General features: G+C 38.9%; 1 protein-coding gene across 4 annotated transcripts; it reads right to left on the bottom strand.

The window, feature by feature from the left end:
• Positions 1-10,613: 10,613 nt before the first annotated feature.
• btbd10b (BTB (POZ) domain containing 10b) lies at positions 10,614-17,635 on the bottom strand. Of its 4 annotated transcripts, XM_029428488.1 has the most exons (9): positions 17,390-17,635; positions 16,809-16,956; positions 14,601-14,794; positions 13,781-14,096; positions 13,552-13,654; positions 12,543-12,663; positions 12,086-12,283; positions 11,884-11,994; positions 10,614-11,652 (listed from the first exon to the last, which is right to left on the bottom strand). In XM_029428488.1, exons 3-9 carry the CDS (start codon positions 14,749-14,751, stop codon positions 11,321-11,323), a joined length of 1,332 nt encoding a protein of 443 aa, XP_029284348.1. In that variant the 5' UTR covers positions 14,752-14,794; positions 16,809-16,956; positions 17,390-17,635; the 3' UTR covers positions 10,614-11,320. The 4 variants fall into 4 exon arrangements, with proteins under 4 accessions (XP_029284348.1, XP_029284347.1, XP_029284349.1 ...); XM_029428487.1 differs by lacking the exon at positions 16,809-16,956 and having other exon boundaries at positions 14,601-14,797; XM_029428489.1 differs by lacking the exon at positions 16,809-16,956 and having other exon boundaries at positions 17,461-17,635.
• Positions 17,636-18,396: the final 761 nt, after the last annotated feature.

Raw genomic sequence — 18,396 nt, 5'->3', positions numbered from 1 at the left:
CATGGAAACCAGTCATCTGGACACCTGCGGGAACACAAACTGAACTAGACATTAAAATGTGCTGAAAGGAGTCACTTAAAAATAAAATAAATGTTGCCGTTTTCTTTTAAATTATATTCACAGGTTTTTTTTAATCTATTGTAAGTTTACTGTAATGCTAATTTTGTATTTGTGTCTAAAGGATAAATTGTAGGAGGATAGAGAAGGCAGTAAATAAGTAAATAAACTCTGAAGCTACGCACTCATTTGAGTCAATTCAGACGCAAAGTCAGACAGGTCATAAGAAACAAGGTATAACATAAGACGATTTGTCATTTTATCAACAAAGTTACAGTGGTATATAACAAACTACATAATATTCAAATAGCAAACCTGATATTGATGTATTGACATTTACATGTGCACATAGTATCATAGATACATGGCTTGCATTTGATTATTATGCATCTTCTTGTAGCATACAAAAATAAGAATGTGACTAATGTTTATTTACATCTAGGTGAGATTATTATAATGATTATTTTCTTAAGTAATTGTTCAATCGACTTGTCAATGAAATGGTGGAAATGTCCATTATAATTTTCAGAACCCCAGAAATATTGAGTTAATTAGGCTATTAATAATATGACAAATGATAGCAGCACATCTTCTCAGTACTATAGGTATTAACTTGCATCATGGGGGCCTGGGAGTACGCCCATCCGGTCTACATGTGTTTTGTGGATCTGGAGAAGGCGTATGACTGGGTCCCCGGGTGATACTGTGGGAGGTGCTGCGGGAGTATGGGGTGAGGGGGTCACTTTTGAGGGCCATCCAATCCCTGTACGCCCAAAGCGAGAGTTGTGTCCGGATACTCGGCAGTAAGTCGGACTCGTTTCCAGTGAATGTTGGCCTCCGCCAGGGCTGCGCTTTATCACCAATCCTGTTCGTGATTTTCATGGATAGGATATCGAGGTGTAGTCGTGGAGGAGAGGGGTTGCAGTTCGGTGACCTGAGGATCTCATCGCTGCTCTTTGCAGATGATGTGGTCCTTATGGCATCATCGGTCTGTGACCTTCAACAGTCACTGGATCGGTTCGCAGCCGAGTGTGAAGCGGTTGGGATGAGGATCAGCACCTCTAAATCTGAGGCCATGGCTCTCAGCAGGAAACCGGTGGATTGCCTACTCCGGGTAGGGAATGAGCCATTACCCCAAGTGAAGGAGTTCAAGTACCTCGGGGTCTTGTTCGCGAGTGAGGGGACGATGGAGCGAGAGATTGACCGGAGAATCGGAGCAGCGGGGGCGGTATTACAGTCACTTTACCGCACCGTTGTGACGAAAAGAGAGCTGAGCCAGAAGGCAAAGCTCTCAATATACCGGTCGATCTTCGTTCCTACCCTCACCTATGGTCATGAAGGCTGGGTCATGACCGAAAGAACGAGATCACGGGTACAAGCGGCCGAAATGGGTTAGGGTTAACCCGATCCCGGATAAGCGGTAGACGATGGATGGATGGATTGTATCAAAGACATGACTTATAGCCTACCTTTATCCCTAAGCATGACATTCAGAAACTGTCAACAAGGTATACAGTAGACCAGTTTGTCATTAAAACTCATTTGAAGTATACAGCACAGCTAGAAAATACAAGCACAAGAAACTAGCAGACCTTCTACACAGGCTCATCACAAATCAGATCAACAGGTGACTAATGTTAACAGCCAATGCAAGCTATTTTAGTGCTTATTTCCTCTTCTTCATGGAGGTAAACTGGTCCATATCCCTGACATATTAATCCCACTACACTTGTTGCAGTGATGTCATTGTGTGTTCACAAAACTCCTCATCTCCTCCCTCTATCTTTGCTGCAAACTGCTAACGTTAGCTAGCTTGTTTTATTTAACTAAATGTTGTTGCTAACTCGATAAATTCAGTTTTTCCCAGTCAAAGGTGTGACAGCTCAGTTGACCTGTTTAATTCCCAGAGTGCTGTCCATCCACATGACAGGGACCACGTCCAACTGTTAGATAATTAATGTCAGTTTCACCTGGATTCAATTTAGTAGACTCAACGTACAGGAAGACACCTGCATTACCCTTTGTCACCACACTGACTGACTGACATTTACCGTTACAGACCGGGGGGCGCTGTTTTACCCATTTAAAGAATTCAATGAAAACTGGGAAGGAGGTGGCAGTGACAACGAAATTAAGTTAGTAAGATGACTACAAGCATTTATCTGTGGACAAAAGTCATCTATTCATGAGATTTTGTTTTGACTAATGTTTGATCAGATAAAGCATGTGATTCAATCTCTTTCATTCAACAGCCACCTCCACCATTGTGACTTGGAGAGAACAACAACAAGAGTCATGTGATACCAGTTGGCAGAGAAAGTCTATTTGAGACAAATTTGTCCATGAAACCCAAATATCCCAACATGCAGATAAGCCAAAAATATTGTGTGCCTTATGACTCACTCCTGACAGAGTTTCTGCAGCAGGGTTCATGATACCAATCGAGAAGGCACCAAAGTACAAACCAGATGTTGCAATTTACAAAAGTTTATGCAACAGCAAATAGTACAGAAATCTATATATAGAACTAATACAGTATACTGTTTGTTCATTGTATTGCTCAGCCTGTAATCACAGGATGAATTTACATCCTGTGATTACAGGATACTTAACTTAATTTTCCATCAAGAGTTCTCATTAGTTTCCTAAAACTGTCTCTGTGTGGGACTGAGGCAATAATTATCAGATAGACACACACATGCCATTCATGCAGGCCATAAAATGCACCTAATGCTTTGTAAAACTGACATTATAACCACATTTACCCACAACAGCAGAGCATTAACGCCTTTTATTTGATGGGTGTTCTGATACATTCAATCTACCCATTAGCACATTTAGTCTCACATTACTTTTGTCTGACTTAGACACTTAACCTTTTGTGTTGTTGCCTCGTCTCTGGTTACACATTGGGTTGCTATGTTGTTTTATTGTTGCTGTTGTTGTTGAAGCAAGAATACAAATTGTTTCTTGCAATGTCTTGGTGAAAATAGACTGTTAGGAAAGCTAAATAGATGACGCCTAGCTTGGTTCTTATGATACACAAGATAAAACCAAATATGATACAGTCACATACTCGTTTTTTCATATAGCATGTCTATAAAGATGCTCAGTCATCCAGGTAATAGGATTTCTAAAAGTATTAAGTATCAAGTAGCTAGATGGCAAGAGACAAAGCCTTTCCAGTGGTGAAACATCTTGAAGAATTCAACAGCAAATTCAGTTGCCTTTGAAGTACAGTAATACTTTTATGTATTCTTACTTTGTCAATGGATTTTTAAAATGTCATATTTAATTCAGAAGGCTCAGCCACAGTGTTCAAGTTGTATGTGGGTTCCTCCTCATACACAGGTTACCAAGCTTATAAAGCTGTTTGCCTACATATCATCTTTTAAACCAAAACCCAAATCAACATTTGAACTCATTTGTAACTCATCCTATATGACTCATGTTTTGTTTGACTGAGTCCAATAGCATTTTGCATTGTGTGCCTAGATCTGCAGAGGTATTCATTATAATTTAGTAACAATAAGACTAACAACAGCTCAGTGAACTTTCAAGGCTATTCTGTTTCTTGTATCTAAATTTGCTCTGCTCTCGTATTATTTCCACTTAGGTTTGATATGCTGAGCAAATCTAAATTAATTTAGCAGGAGCATATTCTTCTTAATCCTGAGATATAAACTGTAAAATGAAAGCAAGCAGAATGAAATTTAGTGTGGCAAACACTATAAATAACAATGTGTGAGTCATTTGAAAATCACAGAGAAGACTTTTATTTTAAGGATACAGAAAATGCTCCATTAAAAAAAGGCCACACATTTTTGATTAGATTTTACACGTCAATAGTTTTACACTGACACATTATCCCACAGAAGGAGCAGATGGTTGGATTCAGTTGGAGCTAAAATGAGGTATAATGTTGCATGTTCACATGTCTCTGCCTGGATTATATTAAATTAGAAGATTTAACAGCCTGTCCTCGCCCAGCTGTTAAAAAAGGACGAAAACAGCCAAAAAGCCAAACAATTAGTATTACGTGTCACTTCTGAATCTAATTCTTATTTTCAAAAGCACACCTTTATGTTTTTTCCTTGTAGCTAAAAGACTGGTCACCACCAATGTTATACCACTGCTTGATTATCAGGATAATATTCACTTGATGCGTCCTGTATAACTGTTTTTTATTTTGTGTGTGACGTGTGCTAATGACATCAAATCTGTGTCCATTTTTAGGCTGATTAATGTTTCATCACTTTCTGCAGATTCACTTCGAGGCTATTTAGCAGGTTGCCCCGTATAATATCCATTTTGTTATCAATGCTCATGTTCATTTATCTAATGAAGTTCTGACTCAGCCGAGCCAACAGAGATGTTATCTTCTTAACTAAACAGGAGGGAGTGGACGTGGATCTACAGCACAGTATTATGCTGACAGTTGCATGCGCATCTGCTGAATAAATGTAACGTAATGTAGCAGAGGTTGTGTCGCCAACAGTTCTGGGTTTCCCAGCAGTGAAACGGGCTGGTCTGAACTCAATGATGTCTGTGTATAAACTGGAGTGACCCTGAACTGGCTGAACTCTGACACAGTGACACGAGGACATCAACATCTGCTAACAGAGACTCCTAGTGGATTTACTGCAATATCGGCAATAACAACACAGGACTGGTTTGAATTTACAGTGAAATTGAGCCGGTCTTCTCACTGCTGTCTCGAATGACATATATAAGAAATGTTCTTACAGCTAAAGCAAGATTACAAATCTTCCTCTCCAGATTTAATCTTTCACATTTGATTTCCAAATTATTTCACTCCTGATAATTTGCATTTGAACATCTATGTACATGTATGTACATCTTAGTCCTTGTTGCATACTCTAAATTGTTGTTATGTGTATAAATCACTTTGCACATGGCAGATTTGTTGACATGTTAGTTAAAAAGACTTATATGCATTGTCAGATTTTACTGGTAAATCAAGGCAAAAGTCACAATGTCTGCTTTGGAAGCAGGCTGCACTTTTGACCAAAGTTTGGAGGAGTATTGTGTGTGTGCAGCTTGCAATACAAGATGTGTGTTTGATACTTACTTTTTAAGCTGGTAGAACAGCAACATTTATCATCTTGAACTGCAGTGGGAAAACAGACATTTATGGACATCTTATCAGCAATGTTTCCAGCATCTTCTGCAGCACAGAACAATTTATGTTAAGCCTGACATTTCCACCTCATATATATTGTTACCTTAGATCTACCAACACATATAAATACTCTCTGGCACCATTATATAATAAAATCACATCAAATGAGAACAAATCATTCTTCTAATGCCTTTACACCTCATTTTAAAGTATTGTTTCTGGTGATTTACAATTGTATTAACAATAACTTAAATGATGTTTTAAAAAAAAGACAGACTTTGAGAAACATTTTAAACCTGTTACATACATTTAATTTAGTTTGTAAGTGTTGAGATGTTTCATCTGATTGTTGCGCTCTACTGCCAGCCTGTGGTGAGAAGAGGTAATGGCCCAAAAGTATCTGATGAAGATATAATCCTTTTTTAATAAAATCATATGACATCAAAGCATATGTTTGAAAGACAACACGTATGATTTCTTGACTTATTTCTTAATTTTATTATTAGGGGTGCCGAATATTTGTTCTACCTTTTTTTTTACAGCAACAGACTTGCAACAACAGAAACATCTACTACTACCACTAGCAGACATACTTGTATGACTACTCTTGCCGCTACTACTGTACAAACAATAATAATAACCGCACAGTCAGTCAGATTGTCACAGTGGAGAGTTCACAAGGTCTAGCACTATTAGCCACTCTGATTCCTATCAAAGACGGACGGCTTTCTTATGAGATTGATTTTTATTTTTTTTGGCCACTTATGAAGCAATTTCCTAGAGTAACATGAAAGTAGAGGGAGGTTGTTCATTCTTCTGAGACATTTCTTTTTTTTTATCAATCAATACAATTTTAATAAACCATACCTTGTGTCACCCATCATTTAAATGTCTGTTGCTGAGAGATCCAGAATATTGTTTTTAACTAAATTCAACATAAAACAAAATAATAAATAGTGTGTTGGTAGTTGAACATTATGCTTTTAGATGGATGATGATATTATGTATCAGGAGCCAAAGTCCCATCCCTTCCTAGTTTCTGTTCCACTAGCTTCTGTAACCCAGTGTGTTTTCATTCATCATTCCTTTGCTTTTGTTTGATTTATTTATAATATATCTTCTTGGGCTCTCTCTCTTCCACTGTAGTGAAATGGTTTAATGGAAGGATTTAAGTAATTAGTGTCAAGTTCATTTCTGAAGCATGAGTTAGTTAGAAACGGTCTGCACCAAAAGCAATACCATAAAATATAATCATTCTAAAGAGACATTCAGTTTCATCTGAGGAACCGGAATTGCTTTTATATAACAGTAAAATATGAAAAACAGGCTAATAACAAAGTTGTAATGGAACAAAAAAAAACACAGGGATTATGATGCTTCGTAATATGAGGATGTTGTGTTGGAAACAGGAAGGACAAAATGATGCTTTAATCCCCAGAGCCAACAAAAAGCTCATATGACTGACTTTGATAATGTGATAACTTCAGCCATCTGTTCACTCTTCACACTTTTAGTTACAGTCTGACTTTGATTATTCTATTATAAAACTGAAAATGTATCTTTTATAATTATTTTATACTTCAGGGGAGCAAAACGTTTCTAAATTATAACAATCTATTGAAGACTTGAAACGCAAGCTCTAAAACAACAGCCTCTCGCGTAATCACCTCAGACAAGAATCTTTTCGCAGGACGATTACACCAAATCTGGTTTATTATCAAATGCGTCATGTCTTATGCACGACTGATTTTGATCTTCAGTCGTGAAATGCACTCGTAAATCATGTTTTTGAACCCATCCAAATCCAAAAGTTAAGATTGGTCTTTTTAAAGAGGTTTTACTTTTTATTTATTGACTCATTTGGTCAATACATACATACATCCACACAACAAACAACATATCTGATTCTGCCTTGTTCATGTGTGCGTACTGACTAGTACCTTCAGTACTTACATGAAGTTGTCTCCACATAAATCTAACAGATTAAAGTATGGACGTTTCATGTATGATGAGCAGGCTCATGTCCTCACGTTCAACCGACCTGATCAGCAGCTCCATTGTACACCTGCAAGTCTTTTTAGTTCAGATGTCAAAATGTCCTTGCTTAAATGAATGTTTATTTTGAAAATGTTATATCCTATATCTTCTTCACATTGACCTAGAGTAATAGATTTCTTCACAAGTAAATGCAAGCACGGGGTCCTGGGTTTGAATCTCAGCTATGTTCTTTTAGATTTGTTTTGAAGATTTGTCATTTTGATCAGTTCAATTCAATTCAAAAGCTATTAAAGCTGCACAATTAAGTGATTATTTTTCATGTATCTTTCATGGTCAGAGAAATCTGCTAAATCTGCTAACTTTAGAGCCGTCATTGGACTATGGCCGAGATGTTTGGTGGAGTGGTTTGCAAGGCAAATGGGGTGTGAGGATATGGTTCTCTAGTCAGTTAAAGGGAGGTGGCAGCAGATGGCCAGAGAGGATTTAAAGGCCCAATCCCTTTTCTTTTTTTGGAAGTGATTCAGGCTCATGTTTTGATTTGGGGTGACCTTTTTGTTTACAACTGGATCACAAATTGAACCTTTAAAACGGCTATAATAAATATATCACACGATAGGGCTCTTAGTGACGAACCCATGCAGAATTATCACCTGACTGCAGTTTCCTTAAGCTCTACTGAGCATTTCAGAGTCCTTTAGCAAAGTTAGCGACGAGCTGGTGAACATAGAGGAGAATTTAGCAGCACTGAATACAATGATTAATGTATCACAGTCTGATCTGCACGGGTGGAATAACACCGCTTTGCTACAATGGGTGAAAATAGCGTCGTAGTTCATCTTACCTGAGGACAACTCATCCATAACCTGTCCTTGTCCCCCTCTGTCGCTGTCTGCTGTAAGTGCTGCAGATGAGAGAGAAGATCAATACAACCTGCTGCAAGTTAAAAATAAAAGACGGCTCATTCATCATACCAAGAAGCCGCTCTTTCAGTTTTAGGAACCCTTGGACCAATGAAGCAGAGTACATTGTATCTACAAATACTGTAGTCAAGTGTTATTTGTTTTGCTGGTATTTGGTCATAATCCAAAGTATTGGACAAAACTAAATACCATCTTGCAATGGGATCACACCAGCCATAACGGCAAATCAAGCCAGGGGCATAAAGAGTGTGTGTGTGTGTGTGTGTGTGTGTGTGTGTGTGTGTGTGTGTGTGTGTGTGTGTGTGTGTGTGTGTCTGTCTGTCTGTCTGTCTAATTGCTGTGTTGTTTATGTTAAGGATGCAGCTATTTTCATTTGAGCTAAAATTGTATATCAATCGAGATAAAATAAATCCGTAATTTTAATAATCAAAACATTTGACAAATTGGTTTAAAAAAAATAAAACTACAAAAATTCACCAGTTTCAGCTTCTCAAATCCATTTTTCCAGAGTGTCTGTCTTCTATGATAGTACACTTTGCATTGTGGGCTGTAGGTAGGACAAAACAAACTGTTTGCATATGTAAAATGTGGCTTTAGGAAAGTATTTTTTGACATTTTCTATGTGTGTATCTTCGCACCTGGCTTACAATTTGATCTCAACTACACATCTGAAAAGTTTTGTGATTACATCTTGCACGGGTGTGGTGACAAAATCTGTTCACAGAGAGAAATATCAACACCTGGCAAATCATGTAAAACCTCCTCTGTGGTAGCTTCTGCTACAGAAGGTGTTGCAGGGAGCCCATTTTGCCAGGATGACACGCACAAAGACTTACAAGGTGAAAACAAAAGCAGCATCGCTGTAGCGGTTGGTAGAGACATTTTAACAGCAAAGTATCTGATGGTTGTCAAGATGTTTCAATGAGAAACTAAAAAGTCATGGTGGCGTGAGAGGAAAAGTAGAAAGGTCAGCAGGATTCATCCTCTGGATAGCGTGGGTAATCTGTGCCAATCCATTTAGTGGATGTTGAGATATTTGACAGGCAATAAGCGAACATTTTGACCTGCTGGTGGTGCTAAAGGAACAGCAGAGGACACATCAAAATCCATCCTGTGGGAACCATTAATGTCTGTACCCAATTTTGTGCAAATCCATCATGTAGATGAACATCAAAGCAAAAGAAGTTTCAGGAGATCACCGAATTATGCAAGATTCATCCTCTGAGGACCATAAATGTTCATACAAAATGTCATAGCAATCCATCCAATAGATATTTCAGTCTTGACCAAAGTAGTTAACCAACCAACCAGTCAGACAGCTAGCACGGCTACACTTATATAAAGAAAGATTGCCTTTCCATTGCTGGCTGAGAAGTGCAGCATAGATGCAGGCTATCTGCAAAGACACAGGGTGACTACTCAGGTTACTGAGCTATGACAGGACACAAAGTCACACCTCTTTCTTCACTCTTATACTTTTTCAATGACAAGACCTCCTTCAGTTGTCAGACCTGGAAGCGGTAATCATCGGCCTGCTGCCTCCCCACACACCGTACTGCCAGGTGACAATCTGACAGCTCTTTCTTATGCGTTATTTAATCTCAATCGCGAGAGCAGAGCAGCACATAACACATTTTACAGCCTTTTCCTGTTGCGTAGGGAAGCCGGTGCCTGGAATTCCCCCTGGATGGTGGTACGAGGGCAGGCGCTGGGAGGAATGGCCGAATGATTGCTGAGGAACTGTTGGAAATCCAGAGCTATAACAATCTTCTGACTAGAACTGACCTATTTTAAATGATAATAATAATGATAACAGTAACAGTATTAATAGATGTTTTTACGACCTAAATTATTTGACAGAGACAATATTTTGGAAGATTTTTGTCTCCCTACTTACTTTCAAGGTGAAATGACTGACCTTGAATTCATGTTGGTTTAATATGCAGCTATAGATTGCCTGACAGTTGCCAAACACCCTTGCAATGTCCATTAAATGTGCATTAAAAAAAGTGAGAAAAACAATATTCCACATCAATTTCAAAAAAAGTAGGAGCGGACAGCTCCTCTCATATAGGACTACGCTTCTAACAATATGACTACGAAGTCAATTATAAATCTTTGAAATGTGTTCTTGTACCAGGTACATTAGAGTGTAGAGACACTACAAGACATATATCTGCCACAAAACAAGAGTTGAGAAGAAAAGATAAGTAAAATAGATAACAAATTAAAAAAAGAGTAACATTAGAAGATCATTCTTAACGTGAGGCTCTTCTGTGCAGTCAATTAGCTGTAGCCAGTCTGGATTTGTTCAAAGTATAAAAAGGTCAGTGTAAAGACAAAAACCTCTCGTATTATTCAAGTGCCCGTTAAAATATTCAAACTGTATCTTTTTGATCTTTTATTCGTTGTACAAAGACATTTTTGAAAGCTTGTGATCCATTTTGTGTAAGATGTCCCTCGAGCATACATCGCATACATTAAATATACAAAAATGTTATTTGGATGTCTTTATTTGATGATTTTTACGTTTTATTTTTTAACAACAATTTCAAGCTTTGCACAAAAAGATTTTGACCACAACAGCCTGAGCTCTGCTTAATATCTTGGTTGCAGGAAGAGCATAACATCACATATCAGATCCAGCCAATGACTACATACCCAATTACAAGATTCAAAGACATCTGAGAGGGGTTCAACTGGAGATCATGACACTATGCGGCGATTACTGATTTTTCTCCATGACCAGAAAGTCATATTTCCCCCAAAGCACATTTAGTAGTTAGGCCACCAAAGAGAATTAAAATCAATATAAATCAGTCAAATAAAACCCTGTGAGAAAACAGTGACACAAAAGTGCTCAGTCAAAACCATCAAATTAAGGTACAATAACATTGTAAATAATAATGTTAATAATAAGTGTTTTACTGATTTTTTCTCTTTTTTTTCCAAACAGAAAAATAAATTCCTTTGGTCAAGTAAAAAACAAAAACGAAAATAATAGTAAACTCGTTTTTTCACCAGTCTTATGATCCTTGTTTTTTTTCTACAGTCAACCAGGTTCTTGAGGCTCTAAGGCTGCAAAGGAGGTGTCAAGGCAATATGGTTATGGTGCCCCTGGCGCTCCATGCTGCAGCATGCTGGGAGAGGGACTAGAGGAATAGGAGAAGGGCAGAGGCATTGAAAGAGGACCAGTGTGTCCTCAGACAGCAGGTGAAGGTGCATCAGGGTCGGGCTCGTTGCTGTAGTTGTTGCTGTAGTGATTCCCACTAGGTGGGTGATTAGGTAGGATGTCCAGTTCATCCACTTGGGGGCCAGGGTGCATCACCACCAGCTGGTCCTGGGGGATGTCTGCTGCTGCTGCCGCCAGGTTAGTGATGGACTTGGACTTGACGCACTGGAAGTCCACATGGCGGCTTTTACCCTCTTCCTTTTCCCAGGACATGCGGATGAAGGGCCTCTGGACATAGTTGTAAATTACCTCTGGACGACCTCCTGGTCGTTTTTTTACTTTCTCTTTATATGTAGGGTAGCCTGCCAAAGGAACAGTGTGGACAAATAGTTAGCTCAGTTTTGTTAACACGTTCACATAGAATACAACCAGGAGGCATTTCTAATGCATATTAAAAGGTTTTCCTGTCATACCCAATCAGCATTAAACTAACAGATCTGTCATGTATTTATGTTTTCCCTTTGTCTTTATCCCACAAACGACTAAAGAGAGATTAAAACCATCACTGTTTATCATTAGAGAGTTCAACTTACCTTCAATGCCCAGTCTTATTTTCTTTAATCCTCTCTCCTTTAAAACCGATTTGGCAACATCTCGGTTCTCAATATACTTGAAAAATCTGTACAGTTTTGTGCTGTAGATGACTGCAAAGAGAAGAACAAAAACAACATTTCTTAATCACATATCTGTCTTTTGAACGTGCGCAGACTCGTGTGTCTGTATTAGAGTACTCACTCTGTGAATACTCTTCTCCCATTTGTGGTGGATATTCTTCATCCCAGTCAACCACATCATCATCAGTAAGAACTACAATGTGACATTCCCTCTCTCCGCTCTGGGCGCTGGCCACCATCAGAGGCAGAACCATTTCCTCCAGGTAAAACTCAAATTGTCGCCGAGCTCCATCATTGGACAGCTCATGCATCAGGGCACCTGAAAACAAAAAGGAGATTGTATCATAATTTGAACTTGTGTAAAGCTTTAGAGGCAATAAATTAAAAAGGTACTTCTACCTACAACAGAATACATTTGTGAGTATGCTATTTCTTGCTGCTTGACATGTTTCTGTTGTGTAAGGCTGTGGAGTGAAAATGACAAGGCAGCCTTGCAGTGTCTCTTATTCACACCGACTCAAACTGCCACCGTTAATGTGCAACACTAACAGCATTGTTGCCCCAGAGAAAATACTCACTAAGGTCTCTGCATTTGATCGTGCCGTAGTCAAAGGAGATGCATAGATAGTCACACGCCTCCCGCAACTCAGGGATGGAGATTCCATCAGGACAGCGGATTATCCCAGATTTGTAGTAATCCTGTCAATTACACAGAAATCACATAGAAGGCGGTCATTTCAAACACTGTGTTAATCCATTAACTCATAAGAAATACACATAAGACATACTTAAACACCAAAAGATTTCAATAAAAAAAAAAAAACTCTAACAGTATCTTACTTTGTCATCTAGTTTAAGATTTAAAGCTCCACTGGTTAGATTTAACAGGTTCATTCATTACTCAATCTGTCAAACTTTAACAAGATGGAATCTCTGTAGGCTGAGGGAAACAAGCAGTCAGCCAGGAAATGAGATGTAAAAGTTATCTGCTTTAAGACTCCTAACATGTTGTATGTGTGATACTAAACGTAAAGCAATTAAATAAAATGTACTGCAACTGTTTGTCATATTGTGCTGTCTTTTATAAAACGGATAGTTCTGTTCCTTGATTATGATTGGCTGAGCCGCGTTCGGACCCATTGTAAAACACTCAATAAATGTACAGCTGTGCTGCATTACAATAGTATCACTGCGCCAATTAGTCACCTATTGTGATAAGTGGTTCAAAGAGAGGCTACGTGGATTTATGTTTGTGCAGCCAGGGAATAACGTTACCTGTTGTTGCTGCGGACAATCCACTCGACTTTTATCTCCATCAAAAGCTGACAAACTACGCCTGACACCAACGATCTATGGTAAGTTAACATGTAACTTTAGCTAGCTTGCATGTGTTTATTTGTAGCCTGCCTATTATTCCCACTTTTGTCTCATTTTAGTGTGCATAATAGCTGCCGATGGTAGATACACGTGTGGTTATAATAACTGCAACATGATTTTTATCTCCTAGCGTTAGCCATACCAAAGAGCATTCACCCTTTACACCCCTGTTCCCGCAATATAAACAGAGTAAAAGTTAGAGAGACTGACCAGAATTGCTCGGAAAACTGTTGAGCTAATGCCCTCAGCCACTTCAAACTCCCCCTTCTCGTTGGGCCGTGTGAAATTATGTTCTCTTCCGGATCCAAACATTCTGAAATAATGAAACTTTGGTTTATTCTCTGAATCACAGACAATGGAACTTCATCATTTCCATAGCATTTTTATACCTTCATTTAAATGCATATACATTAGATTTGCTGGTCAAACTATACTTTACCTGCCCAACATCGTATTTGGTTGTGCAATGAAGATGGAAGGATCTACTACAAAGCGTGTGTTGTCAACAATCAGAGTGACTCTTTCTGAGGTCCTACTGTTTCGGTTTCCCACAGTGGCACCCGCTCCGCCCTCCTTGGGATTCTCGTAGACAAAAATCATTTCTCCAACTCCCAAGCTCTTGAAGGCGCCTTCAGTACTTGACAGGCTGCTGGTGCGACTGCTCACCACCCCGCTGCTGCTGGAGCCACTGGGAGAGACTCTCTGAGGCCGTGGGCTACTAGGTCTTGATGATGGGCCACCATCTCGTTCCCGGTCTGCACACAGACAAGCAGAACAATGACTCACAAAGGACTGTTTTCCCTTTTAATTTAGGACGCAAACCATAGAGCAAACATCCCATCAGAAACATGCAACGTCTTAATTATTGACATACATTTTCTATAATTTTGCAGCTTGATTTTTAAGGTTTTTGTTTTTATGAGAAACATTCTTGAGTAATCAGATTTGTTACCATATTTGGCATCTATTTCAGAAGTGGTCCAATGCTAGTAATAGCTAATCTAAAAATACCAGACTGGACAGAACCCTACTCAGAACATGTGTTGTGTATCAAGACAATCAGACTATAAGCTCTCTTGGTCTAAACACAAACAGGTGGATTACTGCTGACTTGATCCATTTCACAGCCAAAACCATGTCTGAGCTTCAAGTTGATAAATGCAGTCAGCTGTTCTCAGCAGTAGCTACCTAGAGCTGTGGACCTCTAACATGATATCCTTGTTGTTCTAAAGCCCTCTATTCTTTGGATGTACACTCACCACTGTTGTGTTGGCGGGTGGGCGAGGTGACGTTGCGAATGCAGGGGGTGAGCTGGCCTTCTCTCTCGTGTGAGGAGTCCCTGGAGCGATCACTAGAGCGGCGGCGGTCACGTGAGCGGTCACAGCCTCCACTGGCACCATGCATGCTCATGTTCCACTGTTCTGCCTCCACTCGAGATGTTTGGGCGTGACTGCTGCTTTTCAAAAACAAAAGCATACCTAAAATTCCTTATGACACACAGGCACACCCATTCCTGGTGGATAGACTCAAGAGCTTTACAGATGTTGTGCACATAACTTCTGTGCAATTGTTGACGCAATCCTCGTATGAATAATAACAAAACACATCTGCCAGAAGATGGGATAGATTTCCCTTGAACTTTAACAGGGTTGTTACTAAGGTTGGGTATTGTTTGGATTTTAACGATTCCGGTTCTTCATGGTTCTTGATTTCGATTCCTTCTTCGTGGGGGGTCAAAACAGGTCACATGCTTATTTCACAGGAAAAGAAACGTTCACTTCATAAGGTTTATGAGACCTGTAAATGAATTCCATTGAGTATAATTTTGTTGCTGTTATTATATAATATGAATAAATTAAAATCTGTACATTCTTTATTTCATTCACAAGTTAGTTCCGAGATGTTACAATTGCAACACGGTCTCCCCTACTGTAACTGTAACCTGCCAATGTGACACAGGGCCCAACATGCTTTGGGCCCTTGACACATAAACATATGTGTTCCATCCATTTCATAAACATAAACCACAACATACTTTTGGCCAGTAAATACAATCAGCCAGTTGCCCAATTGAGTCATTGCTTGTAAAAAGTACAAGAAAAATAAAATTAATTAAAATAATTGTTCAGACCTTGCAAGCTTACATAGGAGGCCATAAAAATGTGTGCAACAACCAGACCTACCAAATTCTGTACAAGCTTGTAACAAGGGTATGACACACAGACTGACGTGTTTACATCACCTTTGATGTTTAATCCAACACAAAACAAATATCAGAGATGCCTGAGCTCACACGAGAAGTGTGTAGGCTAATTAAACCTTGTAATCAGACTTATAGAAGGAAGTACACACAGAGTCAAGAGCAAAAAGATTGTAAAAGCACCAGACCAGAATTTTCTAATAGGTCAAATCTACTCACTGACAGAAATAAACATCAGTTGTTGATCTCATAAAAAAGGTAGAAAAGGAAGAGGTGATAGGCTTGGCTGCAGGGTAATAATGTAGTACAAACCCACCCACCCACCGACCACAGGCAAACCTCACAGGTACACCCCCCTTGGCCCGAGACCAAACCTCAGCTCTTCCTGCCTACTCATATCCGCCTTTCTATTGTTCCTTCAGCATAAAGAAAACATACAAAACTGCTACAGGAAAAGGACCTCAGAGGGTAGGATGGTGGAACCAATGCCATCATTTAAATTAGGGTTGTCAAATGAGTTTACAGGAGCGGAGAGAAATACTTTCAGCACCAAAACTAACCTTGCTGTTTAGGATAACCACACTGAGGTGCAAGTGATGGTCATTGCTGGCTATGACGGATATGTACATGCGTGTTGAGGAGGCTAAGACGCGATGTATTTTGCGAATCTCTATTGTGTATAAAGTTGTGTCAGACTTAAAGCCGCTTACAATATAGTTAACAAATAATCACTTGATGCTTTTCAGAAATTGCATTATCATTTCTGCCATTCAAGGAGCTTCATCAGATTTAAAATATTGCCATGAAAACAGACCTGCTATTTGATCTGTAACATTACTATACTGGCTGCATACGACCAGTGAAATTAAAGTTATATTCATTTTGGTATAAACTCTTTGACCGTTGGCACTGTATATATGGTCTTGTATGTCGCCTTACTCTTGCTGCAGACTTCATCTACTAGTTGCTTTGAAATTAACATCCATTTTTTTACTCTATACTATGGTTACGCTTATCGCTTATCACTTACTACAAGACAGGAGTCATGTACAACATAAATATAATTAATATGATACACAGATACTGTATCTTTATAATCTGATATATTTAAAATAGCTCTGAGCAATATCTAATACTTTAAATTGTAATGGCCACATAATCATTTCACATTTCAAGTAACAAATATGTGATTTATCTATAATCCAGTCTGAGTGACACTAAATTGCTGCCACGAACAGGAGGTCTGACAGATGGTCAGCTGGCTCACCTCGAATGCTTGCAGAGTTAGAGAGGTCGGCTTGTTGCGTTTTGTTCCCAGTTTTCGGTGTCACTGGAGTTACTGTCATATGACTGCAGACGCTCTGCCATCACCCGTACAGGGGGGAGTCTGGTCTGGATCTTTCACCGTGCATAATCTGGTTAATGGCGAAATCAACAAGTAAATTCGATCCCCAGATCAGCTGCTAACAAACCACGGGCTAGCAGCTGTCAGCTAACACAATAGTTTGACAGGGAGCTCACGTGTGCTGTTGACTTGAATGTAAACGAAGAAGGGTGATCGCGGTTTGTCTTTGACGTTAAATGGTTGGATGAGTTTTACACATCACATAACCAAATATTGTCAACGTTGCTGTCAGGCTGAGTCAGACGATATGGTTAGCTAAACTAGCTGCTGCGTGAGCATACCTAGCTAGCTAACATTAGCTGGTGTTGCTAGCGGTACGATACAACACTACTAACACAATATTCTGGGACAGCCGTGTAGCCAATGAATTTGTCCGAACAGTATTGACATAACGGCTGTCATGTTTAAGGCAGATATGGCAAAAATAAATAAAGTATAGCTACCTGGATGGCTACGTGTTCCGCTGTAGTTTAATCCCAATAGCTAACCAACAATCTCCTTTCAAAACACTCACCGAGCTGACGTCCGACCGACGTGACGATCGCTTGTCTTGACGTACTGACGCACAGAAAACTAGAACTGATAGCTGTTGCTAAACTTGCCAGTTAAATTGATCTTTGTCTGAAAATTGTGAAAAGGATGTGGAAATGAAAATATATTGAAGGTGATTTGTTTTCAACAGCAGGTAAAACGATTTTTACTATTTCCTAAAAAGGAATAGTGTTGAGGTCTCGCGAGATGTTGCGTGTGCGATATGTTCCTTTGTTTCTTTCTCTTTTTTTCGCTCACTTTATTTAACAACGTAAGCAGATACAAAAGCATATAAAAGTTAAACACACGAGGAAATTAAAAATAAAACCTAAGATATAAACAACCATGGCCAGAAAAAGAAAACGAACAAAGGAAAATTATGAATAAGACAACATAAATAAACATAGTCTTTTTCCTAGAATACTTATAATGTTCTTATTCATTGTGGAAAACGTAGTAAAGGCTTTTGGATCAAATGTTAAAATAATCTATACTTAGATTTACAAGGCAACATTTCTTAGTAACAGATATAATTGCAATAGTTCTTTATAAAAAAATGTCAAAGATTAATTAATTTGAAAACAAAAAGAAAATAGAAGGGGACTTTAGAGTATGTTTTTCTAACTAGAGGCCTGCTACAGTCATGCTATAGTCACATATATAAGCAGATACAAAGTTATAGTAAAACAGGTTTGCTCTAATGTAACTCCCCGAAATAAACTTTTGAATAGAGATTTCAAAAACAATGTAAAGGAGCCGCAGATGTAGAATAATAGACACAATAAGATCAAAATCAGTTATTCAGAGACCTGGTGATAGGGTGGGAGATGGTGATTAGCCAGCTTATCTCATGATAAATTAGCCAGAGAGTTTGCTTCAGAGAAAGCTCTACTACATGAGTATTTTTTATTTATTCTAG

The sequence above is a fragment of the Cottoperca gobio genome, chromosome 3 (genome assembly GCF_900634415.1).
Source record: "Cottoperca gobio chromosome 3, fCotGob3.1, whole genome shotgun sequence".
Classification (NCBI taxonomy): Eukaryota; Metazoa; Chordata; class Actinopteri; order Perciformes; family Bovichtidae; genus Cottoperca; species Cottoperca gobio.
Note: the sequence above shows the minus strand (reverse complement) of the source record. Positions and strands in the feature narration are given on the sequence as shown.